The sequence below is a fragment of the Zalophus californianus genome, chromosome X (genome assembly GCF_009762305.2).
Source record: "Zalophus californianus isolate mZalCal1 chromosome X, mZalCal1.pri.v2, whole genome shotgun sequence".
NCBI classification, from domain to species: domain Eukaryota; kingdom Metazoa; phylum Chordata; class Mammalia; order Carnivora; family Otariidae; genus Zalophus; species Zalophus californianus.
The window spans coordinates 96,045,720-96,059,387 of record NC_045612.1 but is presented as its reverse complement, the minus strand read 5'-3'; the positions used below and the strand labels follow the sequence as shown (position 1 = coordinate 96,059,387).

The following is a 13,668-nucleotide window of genomic DNA, read 5'->3' as shown; positions in this document are numbered from 1 at the left end:
TGCCCACAGAGCCAGTTATTGTGTGGAAACCCTGGCCTCTGCCCATTCGCAGGAGACATCTGACCAACTGTGTCCTTCCTCTGTGCTCTAGTCGCCTCTCTGCATATGAAATATCGGAAACAAGGGTCACCTGGGTGGCTCAGTTGGTGAAGCATCTGCTTTCAGCTCAGGTCATGATCCTAGGGTCCTGGGATCCAGCCCCTTGTAGGGCTCCATGCTCAGCGGGGAGTCTGCTTCTCCCTCTTCCTCTGCCCCTCCGCCCCCCCCCCCACTCGTGCTCTCTCTCAAATAAATAAAATCTTTAAAATATATATATATATATATATAACAGAAACAAATATATTTCACTGTATCAACTACTGTTTATCTGACAAGCTTGGGAATCCTCAAAAGTCTCACCAGGTTCGCAGTAGAAATAAGAAAGAAGTTCAAAAGGATAGTATCCTGGCCAACAGGTAACAAGGAAAAAAAAAAAAAAAGACCTTTAAACTAGGCTATAAATTAACTGCATGGTAAAATGTTTCCTCAAATAGTGTTTTCCACTGGAGATCTGTGTTTGAAGATGACTGCTAGACGTGTGATTCACAGGTGCTTTAGAACATGCCAGTTAGTCGGATCTGGGACTGCCCGACCTGGGCGGGGTGGGGTGTCCTCTCTCTGCTTCATTCTAAAGCAAGATGATATTCTTACCCCCAGTCAAGGGCTGCCCCCGCTCCTCACAACACGCAGACTCCATTCAGTGCCCATTTCCTGACTTCCTACATACCCCATGCAAACGGGCTTTCTACCTGCTGCTTCTCTCACTTCTTCTATCCCTGACCTTTCACACCAACTTGCTCTCACTCTGTACAGTCAATGTGACAGGGACTGGTGGTTGTTCCCCCACTCTCTGATCCCCCTTCTTTTGTAGCATGAGAAGTTTGCCCAGGCCTTTGGCCTTCCGGAACAAAGACTACATTTCCCAGCTGCCCTTGAAGTTAGGCGTGGCCACGTGATGGGTTCGACCAATGGGCTGTGAGGAAAAGTCACGTAGGCAACTTTCTGCGCTGTGCTGTTAAAAAGGGTGGGAGGAGCATACCCTTGTCTTTTTCCTCCCTCCTCTACCCGGGTTTGAATGTGGATGTGTCGGGAAGCGAGAGCAGCCATCTTCGACTGAGGAACAGCAAGTGAGAAGGAGCTGGGGCATAGGACACTGCCCAGGGCTGCTTAAGCACAAACATGTATGTAAGAAGAGAACTTCTGTCTCACTTGAAGCATTATGACTTTGGCCTTGTTAATAGTACCTGAACTGGTATATAAGCAATCACACCAGTTTTTTCAAACTGCTCCTGTATATATAACATCTTGTATGGCATCTTCCAAGGTGTATTTCATTAATGACTCCCAAGCACTGATTTTGAACAAAAAATACTATGGTGCATTTCTCACAAAGATAGCTACTCATAATCCCCTTATATACATGCAGCACCTCCTACCAAGAGTAGAGTCAATTTCCTTCCCTTTGAATCTGTGCCAGCCTTGTGACTCACTTTGACTAACGGAACATAAAGGGAGTAACACTATGCCAAGTCCCCAGTCTGGGCCCTTAAAGAGTCTGGCACCTTTGACTTTTGCTATCTTGGGAGCCAGCTGCCATCTAAGGAAGTCCAATTATCTGACTGGAGAGGCCATGTGAGGAGGATAAGAAATTATGAAGGGAGAGAGGGAGGGAGGGAGGGAGAGGGAGAGACGGAGGGAGGGAGAGGGAGAGGGAGAGGGAGAGGGAGAGGGAGAGGGAGAGGGAGAGAGAGAGAGAGAGAGAGAGAGAGAGAGAGAGAGAGAGAGAGACTCGGCCAAACCCTAGCCAGCATAGCCAACTGAGGTTCCAGATGTGTGAGTGAAGCCATCTTGGATCCTCTGGCCCCAATCAGTCATCGCAGCCATTACCATGTGGAACAGAGATGAGCTGTCTCCACCAAGCCCTGCCCAAATTCCCAACCCAAACAACCAGGACCAAAATAACATGGTCGTTTGGAGTCACTACATTTTGGGTTGTCTGTTATGCAGCAATAGATTACTGATACAGATATAAAATAGTTTGAGGTTGGTGACAGAGGGAGAAAGTAGCCACTTTATGGGAAAGAGAGTGAGTGAGGCAGAACAAACCCGGACACTGAAAACTTGCCCAACTGTTCGCTTCCCCCAGCTAGAATATAATCTTTGTGGATGTCTCTGGGAAGTGGTTCTGATTCTTTGGTATCATGGAAGGTATTAGAAGATTTTCCCCAATGAACGAAAGAGGTAAGAGTGGAAGCAATGACTTCCACAGTGAAAAGTCACTGTCTTCACCAGAAAGATGCCCAACTTAAAAGTGGCTGGTGGTATGTTTATATTAGAGATGGCCACCAGAAGTTTACCTGTTTGCTTTGCACTAACAAATCAGGCCAGGGGAAAAAGTCCACCACTATCTCAATCGATCCAGTTGTTTCAAAGCTGACACTGGCTTCCTGAAAGTTTAAAGGATGTGTATTTGCCAACCCAGGAAATATTTAGCATAATTTAAGATCAACAACGATGCACTGATACGTTTATTCTTAGCCCCATAATGTTTCTATCTTCAGCTGAATCTCTGGAAATAAGCCAGGGCAGCCCAGCAAACCTCCCTGTTGGTCAGCCCAGCTGTCAGAAAGTTGAGAGCCAGAAGAGCATTCCATCAATGTGCATGCGTATCTGCAATCTCAGAGAATTTTTTATTCCAGAATCTCGTTTGTGCTGACTCTCTCAATCTATTCTGCTCTGCAGACAACACAAAACTAGCGGACAGCAATTCCAAAATCCAAGTTGGTTTGTACATTGTCCTTTGTTAAAACAGCTAAATGAGGCTCTTTGCATGTCAAGATATCCGCTGGGTTCTCATTATCTGGGGTTTTTAAACTTTCTTTAATGTTCTTCTCTTCCTCTTTTTTTTTTTTTTAAAGATTTTATTTATTTATTTGACAGAGAGAGACACAGCAAGAGAGGGAACACGAGCAGGGGGAGTGGGAGAGGGAGAAGCAGGCTTCCCCCGGAGCAGGGAGCCCAATGCGGGGCTCGAGCCCAGGACCCTGGGATCATGACCTGAGCTGAAGGCAGACTGAGCCACCTGGGCACCCCTCTCTTCCTCTTTTGGCCCAGGACATAGGGTTGGTCTAAAGGAAAAATCATGTGTCAACTCAAAATCTGGTCTCTAGATGAGGACTTGTAATTCTAACTGTCCATTGTTCTATCTAACTGCCAGTGCAAGCCAAAACAACTACAAATGGAAAGAAAGAAAAAACATCCCCTAAAAACAACAGCTGTTTCATTCCAAGGTTTTCTTGTTTTATATGTCAAAGGCAGTTGCGGCTCTTTAAATAGTTTACCCTCCTGCAATTGCAGTGCGATTCTTCCCTGGCACTGACTTCTTGCTATATGTTTCGGAAATAACCATGGGTTTGAATCCACCGCCAGCGTGTGGTCTGCAGAAGAGAATTAATTTTAACTCACGGCACTTTCGAATTAGCCAGACCACAGGACTGACCACGTCAGAGTCAAGAGCGAGCCCAGGGTTCTCTCTCCCCTCCAGGTCTGGAGGGGAGCTGGGACGATTTTCTCAGCACTCAGCAAAGCTCTGGCCAAGATGCACTGCTAGAAGTTGTGTGGCAATCTGGGAAGTACTCAGCCACCATGTGTCAGCATCTAAAATAGTCTGAGGCTCTGGGTTATGCTCAAGGACCCCCTAGCCTTGCCAACACACAAAGTGATTAAACTCATGTAATCCATTTAAAGCCGAAAGAGTCAAGGACGTCCCTGGAGTCACATTCACTGGGGACACATTCCAGCTTATCTGTCACCAAAATCAAAGAAAAGAATTGCCTGCTTGCTTTGTCCGTGTGTCTCCTTTCCCTGGGAGCTCTGTGCTCTCCTGTGGCTCACGAGTCCCCTCTTTGCCACTCCCACCTCACCGTAGGCACAAGATCCCTTCCCGCCTCCGCAGGATGGCTGAGCCTTGCCTTGGCAAACCCTACAATAAATCTCCTGCAATTGGGGTTCGTTTCTTAGTTCTTTCTCTCTCCCGCTGGGAAGGTTCCAGCCCCATCTGGTCCAGCTTAAGCCATGCCTGTTGCTTTTCGAGAACGGCCGGCATGTTCTTCCCATGGCTGCACACGATCTGGACACCTGAACGGTGATCCCGAGAGAACGCGGCGCCGATGCTTGCCTAGCAGGAAGATTTTCAAGCCTCTCCTCTCCTTCCATCCACCTCGGCCCTTTGCCGCGTGAGGGAGGAGAGATGAGCACATCCGCATGGTGGTTCTGAGGATCTGGCTTGCACATACCAAGTCCCAGGGCGAGACACTGAAAGCGACAGCTGTGATGGGCCCTCCCGACCCGAACCTCCGGCCGTAGGTCCTGCTCTCCTAGAGGTGCACGCCCTCAGTGCCGCGTGACCAGGACCATGCCACCCTCTTCTCACCGAGAACGATGGTGAGCTGGGGGCAGAGGTCTAAAGCCTCAGAGAGAAAGCTGCTGAAGCAGCTCCGGGTTTCTAGAATCTCCCCGTTACTGCCTGTGCTGGAAGTCTCAAAATTCTATTTCCCAGACTCCTCCTGCCAGCTGGGTGCCGGGCAGGTTTGCCGACTGGAGGCACCGTCCTGGGAACGGGAGGCGGGAAGAAGGGAGAGGCCGTTCCGCTTCTGGTGGGAGCTTCAGAGAGGGCTTCCTGGGCTCCCGAGACAGCAGCAAACGTCTGCTCCCCCAGCCCTCGGCTGGCATGGCTTTCTGCTGTAACTAATCTCGGGTAATAGTGTTTTTCCTCTTCTGTTCCTCTGGCTCTTTCTAGATTTTTTTTTTTTTAACCCATTCTCTGTAGTAAATTCTCCTCTGTTTGAAGTACCTAGCGTGGTGTCTGTTTTCCCAATTACTGACCAATACAAACTCCTACCTAAGTCCTAGAAAAAGAGAAGCCTCAAATAAATCTGAGTCAGTGATCTGAGTTTACTTGGACCTGTTGCTTTCGTCAAATGGGTACAAGGTGTGGTCCAGGCTGTGGCCCGGATGTAGAAGGGTTTCTATCACACCCTGGGCAAGGTCCCTTGGCTAGAGCTCAGTCCCCCCGTAACTGCAGAGTGAGAACGGCTGCCAGGGAGAACCGTGGACAGTGGTGCCATCACGAAGACACCCCTGGGACTGAGGCCAGAGGAGTTGCTGTTGTACTTCTGCCCCCAGAGGGTAGCATCCAATTTCAGTCTCACTCCCGAAGCATATGCCCCAGACAGTGAGCAGTCAGGAAGGAGTCCTTGGGGTAAAGCACATCAGCAGACTGAGCTGACCAGGTCTCTGGAGGATGGGCAGATACCAACAGTATAGGAGCCAGGCTCCTACGGCCAGTTGCCTTAGCTTAGTCAGTGCCAGAGCTGTCTCTGGATTCAGGGACTTTGGGCCTGAGAGCCTGGAGACACAGGCTTGGTTCTATGCAACCTTGAATAAGTCAGGTGACCTCTCAGTCCTCATCTGTAGGCTAGGGGAAGGGCCTAGAATGTTCTGGAAGGGTGGGTCCTGGCAGCTCTAAGAGTTTATGAGCAAACGATCCTCTGGGATGGTGGTTCTCAACCACTTGGAGGGAGCTTTGGAAAAATACCAGGGCCCCAGTGATTCAGATTTAAATAGAAGCCAGAGTTGAAAACCACTGTCCTAGAGCAGTCTGCCTCAGTGTTTAAAGGGCACAGAAATCCCCCGGGGAGCCTATTAAAATGTAGATTTTGATCTGCCAGGTTTGGGATGTGTCACAACATGCTACATTTCTAATAAGCTTCCTGCTGGTGCTAATGCTGCTGGTCCAAGGGCACAGTTTTGAGAATGAAGGTATTAAAGTTCTTCCCAAATTTGATATTCTAAGGCAGGTTCTCAAACTTGAGAGCATCAGAATCACCTGGAGGGTCTGAGGAAACGCCAATTGCTAGACCCCACCCCAGACCTGCTGAATCTGCATTTTCACCGTTTCCAGGTGATTCCATGCACCTTAAAGTTTGAGGAGTACTGTCTTCCATCAGTTGCTCTCTTTAAGCACTTTCAGAATGCCCCGGGGGTGGGGGTGGGGGTGCTCCTTAAAGCAAAAGCACTGGGCCCCACCCCAGAGCCTCTGATCCCCCAGATCTGGAGTGAGGCCAAGAATCTGTATTTCTAAAGAGTTCTCAAGTGCTGCTCTGGGCTCCCAGGACCACACCTAAAGAACCAATGCTCAACAGACCCAGAGTCAGGTAACATTTCCAAATCCCTGTTTACACACCGAGCGCTGGCTGGCTGACCATCACAACTGACAACAAATGAACTCATCTGTCAGCTGAAAGGCACATAGACGTTCTCTGCGGGGTGGTCCCGCAAATGTCAATGACTCTGCTCAGTGCCACAGGGCAGATCCCTGGACGGAAGCAATAACTCTGCTAGTCTGCAGTGGCCTCAGTAGCAAACCGGACTTTTGGAAGAGACAAAAGTCCGACAAAAGCCATCGGCTGTGAGGTCAGCTCCAGGATATAGACTCACGTTAGGTCCAGGCTAAAAGCCAGAGAAGTAGGGATGAAGAGAGCTTCTGAAAGCAAAGCTGGGTGCTTATGCTTTACATCCAGGCTGTTGATGCTTCCTTTAAAATCCACTGCACACACACACCCTGCTCCTCCCAAAGTATGTGCCCCGTGAAGACAGGTATTTTCTTACCGACACAGGAGGCCGGGCGGCCACTCCAGGCCTTGTTGTCCATACACGTGACCGTGCGCTCCCCTTTCAACGTGTACCCTGGAGAGCAGTAGTACTCACACCGGGAGTTAAAGTAGGCACCATCGACGCACTTAAACCCTCCATTCGCCGGCATGGCCAGGGTGGGACATCGCTTTTCTGAAAAAGAGAAAACCGGATACTCAGCACTTCTTAGTTTTTGTCCGCAGACTTTCAGAGTCCAGAAACGCTGAAAACACAGCGAGTGCCAAGTCAATTGAAAGATAACGGACAGAATGAGAGAAACAAAGCGGTGGCAGCATGCCACACAGAAGGGGCCCACTGCTTCCTGTGAGACCCGCTTGGCTTGGCATCCCAGCTGAGCCGCCGTTTTAGGCTGGGTTCCTCAGAAGCAGACCCTGAGACGTGGATTTGTGTGCAAGTGATTTAGTTAGAAAGGGCTCCCAAGGGAGACCAGTGAGGGGTGGAGATGGTAGGGCAGGGGAGGGAAGGAAGCCAGGCAAGGTGGGATCTCAGGCAAGGTGGGCTTCAGCCTGCCCCCGCAGGGGAGCTCTGGAGCAGAAGGGCACCAGAGTTTGGCCTGCCTCCAGGCAAGGAAGTTGGGCTTCCCTAATCCTCTACCGGTCAGTCCTGGGCAGCTATGGGCCCACTGGGGATGCTCTCCTTGTCCGCACAAAGAGAACAATCCTCCACAGGAGCAGAGCCTCTTCTCCCTCTGAAGAAGATCCAAGGGGCAAGTCAGAAGCTGGGGGATGGACACCCAGAATTGGGAAAAGGGCATCCAGGAATATCCGGGTAAAGCACCAAAAGGGTCCAGTCACCGTGGCGCATTGTCAGCACGGGCTGGGTCACATGGCTGCAGTGCAGGGCCTTAGTTTCCCCAAAGATAAAGTATCGGCACCCCTATCAATAGCCTTGTGGCAAAAACTGGACACAGGGCACATGCCTGGCATACAACAGGTGCTCAATAAATGGGGGCTGTTTGCAATAACAATGCCATCTCACAGGTGCTTCAACAATGCCCTCTTGCAGGGGCCCAAATGAGAGGTGACTTTTCCTCAAGCTAAAAGTCAGTCCCTGACTTCTTTCTCCCCGACACACAGTTGCTTCCCCGGGAGAGCATTCTGCAGTGACTCGCCCTGCCTCCCGAAGCTCCACACCTTGGGAGAACATTTCTAGGCTGTCTCTAGGAACAGGAGTCGGTGACTTCTCCCTCTCCTGGTGCCTCTGGCACGACGTGCACCTCTGCCCCACTCTCTGCTGCTACTCCAGGACCCTTGACGGCAGAGCCTGTGTGTCTCTTGTTTCTAGATCCCCAGCACCTTTCCAGGGGCTAGCACGTACGGAACCATCACAACCTGTTCGCTGAACAGACCTCTGTTCTCGCCTCCCTTTCCCCAAACTGCAGATCACACCGTCAGGTCTGTGTCATCACTCTTCCAACCACATCTTGCCCTGATTGGCCCCGAGGCCCCACCACGGCTGCCCTACTCACGCTTGCAGATGACCTTGTCAGACCACCGCTTGTTTGACTGGCAGACGAGCTGGGAAGAGCCGTGCAGCTCATAGCCCTTCCGACAGCGAATGTCGCACCTGGTCCCCAGGGCTGTTTTGTAGTATCCTCCTTGAGGGGCCCTGCAGTACACGTCCCCATACTTCACCTTGATGGGGGAGCACCATGGGGTGTCTGCGGGTAGCAGAAACAAAGGAGGGGAGAGATAGGAACGGACATCTTTAGAAAAATGTGTCTCCTCATTCTCCCAAGTCCCTGGCTGGCTGCACTCCAGATTTTGGAATCTTTGAAGGAGTCTTTAAGGTGGGGGCGCCTGGGTGGCTCAGTCGGGTTAAGCGTCTGCCTTTGGCTCAGGTCATGATCCCAGGGTCCTGGGATCAAGCCCCGGGTTGGGCTCCCTGCTTAGCGAGGAGTCTGCCTCCCCCTCTCCCTCTGCCCCTCCCCACACTTGTGTTTTCTCTCTCTCTCTCTCTCTCTCTCTAATAAATAAATAAAATCTTTAAAAAAAAAGGAGTCTTTAAGGTGTCTCTGGGTGGGGAGGTTATGATCACAGGACTAGGTGTCAGACGTATCTGACTATGGATCCGGGTTTCCTCCATTATTAACTTGTGATCTTGGGCAAGTTACTTAACCTCTCTGAGTCGATATCTGAGTCGATGTGAGTATGTATCTACACCCACAGGGGCTCTTATTAAGGACAAAAAAACGCCACTAATGCATATCAAGCACCTAGCACAGTGCCCAGCACATAGCACTTATTCAATAAATGCTTGTTCCTTTTGGTATTTCCCTGAAGGAGGTAACAGAATTCTTCAAAGGGCAACTGATATCATTGTGAACCCTAACCCTAACCATCCGCACGTAGTGGCAGGGGACTCAATAACCGGTTAGAGTTTTTCCAAATCTGCACGCATATTCTCTGTAAAAACTCATACTACTATTTTAGTTCATGTGAATGAAGCTGCCATGTCCAGATTTTTGCCAAGGGATATAATTTTGGCTTAAAATCACAAAACACTTGCTCCCCATAGGGAAGCAACCGCCTTTTCAGATGTCCCCAGTTATGCCCCACTTAGATAACGTGGCAAAGTTCCCAAATGGCAAAATTCCAGGGTGTTTTGACCTTGGTCTAGTAGTTGCCCAGAGCACTGCTAGGATCACACTGATAAATCGGAACCTCTCCCCAGTGCCTTTGCAAGGTGCTCGCTGAAAGCCCTAACGTTGTTAGGGCAAGGCTAACTCCCCGGGGGGCAAGTTGCCACAGTGACCACTGCACAATCGATGGGGACCAGTGCCGAGCTCCCTCAAGCCTGCCAGTGGCTCTCAGCGCCGCGCACAGGAGCCCCCTTCCCCTGGCTGCCTGGCTCTTCACGCCGCTCGGGCACCTGAGCCGTCCATGAGCGGGGTGCGTGCGCCATCATGTGGCCAAGGAGGAGGACACCTCGTCCGACTGTCCAAGAAATTTTCTGAGGGTGTTTCTGACTGCTTCTCAGCCATGAAGACCAGGTCATGTCCAGGACTTGTGCACAGACTGCTTTTTTACTTTTGTGCTTTCACAACTCCTTTGGCTAACACTTTGATCCTGTAATGTGTGTGCAGACTGCTGCCACGTGCGTGGGTCCTAAGTCAGCACTCAAGCACGCATTCCCTGGCCTTTCAGGGTGTAAGGCAGGTCCTGCGGGCTTGGCCTCGAGCTGACAAAGTTCAACCCTGTGGACACAGACTTGCGGGAGCTTGCCCCAGGCCTACAGACCCTCCGTGAACAAAGTTTCGTTCCTCTGGACTTTACATACCCTGTCTGTGCTAACGGTTGTACGTGAGAACAGTCTGGAGCCTGAAGTAAAGCACAAAACAGCATACACGTCTCCATTATTTCCTTCTAAGTATAAAAGAATTCTTGAACCAGTTTTAAATACCCTGCTTCTTTCTTTGGTGATGGCTCCAGGTAAGCCATGAAACTAGGAGATCTCAACGTCACGGGTAAATGAGAAGCCCTTGGGGTGTGTTTGCTTAGCATGCCAAGCTGTGGATATTTCTTCTATCATCAAAAGATCTTAAGATAAATTCTGGAAAAATCCACAGATGCCTACTACTCAAACAAAACTGAGATATGGAACCTACTGGCCTCTGTGACTACTAGAAGTGAGGTATATTTCTCTCACACACATCCCCCCCACCTTTCTTTTGCAACTGTAATAGGAAAGATCATCTACAAGGAAACTCCAATATACATCTGTTGTTTTAGTTCTCAGAGAAGCAATTTTGATAGTTCATCAGAGGACTTCCACGGTATTAAAAAAAAATCTTAAAAATCACCTGTCATTTTACCTCTTTATCACCTCCCCCACCCCTCCTCCCTAACTTCCCCGCTGCCTCATTCCCTCTTACTTTCCCTGTGTGTCCTTCTCTCCTTCTAGACTGCAAGGCTTCTGTGTCCCCCATCTCCAGCCTCCTCCTCTTGCTGACTGGGTCCCCCTTACTACCTCTCTCTCCAGAGGGAGAAAGTAAAGCCCCCACTGGGGGTGGAGGAAAGGGTGGTGAGGGAAGAGTGAACATGGGGGGCCTAGAGAGAGAGGAGGAAAACGCACTGAGCTAGTGGAGTATGGCGCATGCAACACCAGGCAGAGGCAAAAGCCCTGGGGGGCATCTGGTACAACTCTGTCATCTCCTAGCGACCCTGGACAATTCACTAAATCTTTCAGGGAATCAGATTCCTTGTCTAGACATGACAGGAGTGGATTAAGTTCTTTTCAAAGTGTCATCTAGCTTTAAAGTTGTAGGATTCAAACTCTACCTTACTCCCTTCCGACCCCCTACCCATGCCTGCCTCCTTCCTCCCTCTTCTGACTGACAACTGAGTAGTCTCTCGTAACCCTTCCAGCCGAAGGCAAATCCTTTGTGCATTCTGTGTCCTGATCACAACTCCACTGATGTAAACCTGGGAAGAGTGTCCAATTCTCGGCCTGTCCTTCACTCAAATGTTGAAAACGCTCATATCCTCCAGCTTCTGGCCTTTTTTTTCAGGAGGGACACGATTTTCAAAGAAGCTAATAGGAAGCAGCACACCTTCACTTTAGCACACGTGTTATGGTTGGCTTTTCCACAAATGTACCCAGGACAAATATTTAAGGCTGGCAGGTCCAGTAGACAATGACCTAGGTATACATATATCACAAATTCATCCATTTCGATATAATATTTTCGATGCAATTAGATTTTGTCCCATATTCCAAGTCCTCAAATCCTCCCAGAAGTGCTGACTGCACAGCTAAAAGCTGTGCCATTGTCAACATGTGGGGAAAAAATCTTGTTTTCATTTACTCGCAAAAGGAATTCCTTTTGGATTACTTTCCAAGAGAAATCTATGGAAGATATTTTGACGGTTTAACAGCCCTTCTGTAACAGTAATTAAAATGCTAGTGAGTGACTTGAATTGGAAGTGCACCAAAGCACCATGAGTTGAAGTGAATAAGCAAAACGTTTAACACAGAGGTTTAGCGGAAGAAAGCTCTTATGTGGCTTCCATTAAGACAGGGTTTATTTCGGGAGAAATCTAACTTGATTATTCAGGAAAGGTTTGTCAGCCCCCTAGGCCAAAGTGGTAAGCATCTCAGTTAACTGGAGTTCCTGGGATAGACAGTGTCTTATAGCAAGACTAGTGAGGAACCACTAGCAAACTCTGGACGTTGAGTTAAAACATCTGGATTTCAGACCTCAATGCAATGTTGGCTAGCTGTGTGACTCTGGGCAAGTCACCTACCCTCTCTAATCTGTGGTTCCTTCATCTGTGCATGAAGAATAACAATATATCTCCACATGCCTTCCTCCTTCCCTCAGTTAGTGTGACCATATGATGGCATTCCATGCAAGAGAATCAACAAGTGATGCTTGCCACATTCTGGGGCCACAATAAATGTTGATTACATTTCACTTTCTTCTTTTCTAAAACTCAAGAACACTTATTGAGTACGTGCTCTGTGCCAGACACTGTGCAGGAGCCTGAGGAGCTAGAGCTAAACCCCCTGTTAACAATGGTTTGTGTTTAAAGTATTAAAACTTAAAAAAACAAAAAAAACAAAAACAAAAACTGGGGCGCCTGGCTTGCTCAGTCAGCAGAGTGTGTGACTTCTGATCTCAGGGTGTGAGTTCGAGCCCCTGGTTGGGTGTAAAGATTACTAAAAACAAAACAAAACAAAAACAAAAACACACATACACCCAAAACAAAACGAAAAAACAACTTAAAAAACTGACAATAAAAACAATTTCCTAAGACAGATTTATTCTTAAAGCTCTAGGACAGGCACTTATTTTAGCCATCTGGTCTACCTCCCACGCCTGCAATGCTGTGAGGTGAGGACGAACACTAGGAACAATGAGCCAAAGGCACCAGACAACTTCTACTGTACAGGGGAAGGGCCATATGTGCACGCATGTGTTTTAGGAAGATTTTTCAACAAGGAACTCAAAGAAAAAAAAATTTTTAAACCCTCAATTAGGGCACCTGGGTGGCTCAGTTGGTTAAGTGTCTGCTACGGCTCAGGTCATGATCCCGGGGTCCCAGGATCAAGCCCCACATCGGGCTCCCTACTCAGCAGGGAGTCTGCTTCTCCTTCTCCCTATGCCCCTCCTCCCTGCTCATGCTCTCTCTCTCTCTCTCTCTCTCTCAAGTAAATAAATAAAAATCTTTTCTTAAAATCCTCAATTAATTAAGAAGTGTGAGGAATCAGAATACCTCCTTACCCCAAACATCTAATTAACAAGCTTCTCCTTTGCTTGACTGGTTAATTCCTGAGGCACTTAATATAGAGGTTGTTTATAGAAATGAGTATTTGCATTCACGAATCGTAAGAAAATGTGAACTATGGTGGGAAATACACCTGGACACAGGAACTAGTCATTATATTAGATTGTTCACTTCTGTGGAAAACAAGTGAAGGACTCTCTGCAACCAAAGGCTGACCAGTACTACCCTGATTCTCCCACAGCTTAGACATATCACAACAGAGCAGGGCAGTATCCTCTTGCTAGATTGTGGGCAAATTTCCTGGCTAAGGTGCCACAACAGAACTTTATTAACCAATTTTTCTTCAAATTACTCTTCCACTGCAAAAGGAACCAGGATTCAGAGAGAAATCACCTCTATTTACCTTCTTTTTTCCCAGGGTTCCCTAAGCTTCAGAGAAATGACTCACCAGTAGAAATATTTGTGGACATACTTACCTGAGCCTGCACAGAAGTTTCTTGATTAGGCTTTTTATACCTGGTGGGGGGGGGGGTGGATGGCTGGAAATGTGTAGAGATGGAGTTCTTTATCATGAGATTAAAGTTTCAGTGGGCAACACACTTAATCATTTTGGGAGCCAAGCTGGACTCAGAAAGAGCACAATGAAATGAGCTTATGAAAATCAAGTTTTCTCATTCCCTATTCA

General features: G+C 48.5%; 1 protein-coding gene across 2 annotated transcripts in view; it reads right to left on the bottom strand.

The window, feature by feature from the left end:
- SRPX (sushi repeat containing protein X-linked) overlaps window positions 1-13,668 on the bottom strand; it is a 118,564-nt gene that overhangs the window by 56,418 nt on the left and 48,478 nt on the right. For both annotated transcript variants that reach the window (XM_027608889.1, XM_027608890.1), the window contains 2 exons: window positions 8,222-8,413; window positions 6,709-6,885 (listed from right to left, as the gene is read on the bottom strand). In XM_027608889.1, coding sequence (XP_027464690.1) covers window positions 6,709-6,885; window positions 8,222-8,413 — 369 coding nt within the window. The remainder of the gene's footprint in view (window positions 1-6,708; window positions 6,886-8,221; window positions 8,414-13,668) is intronic.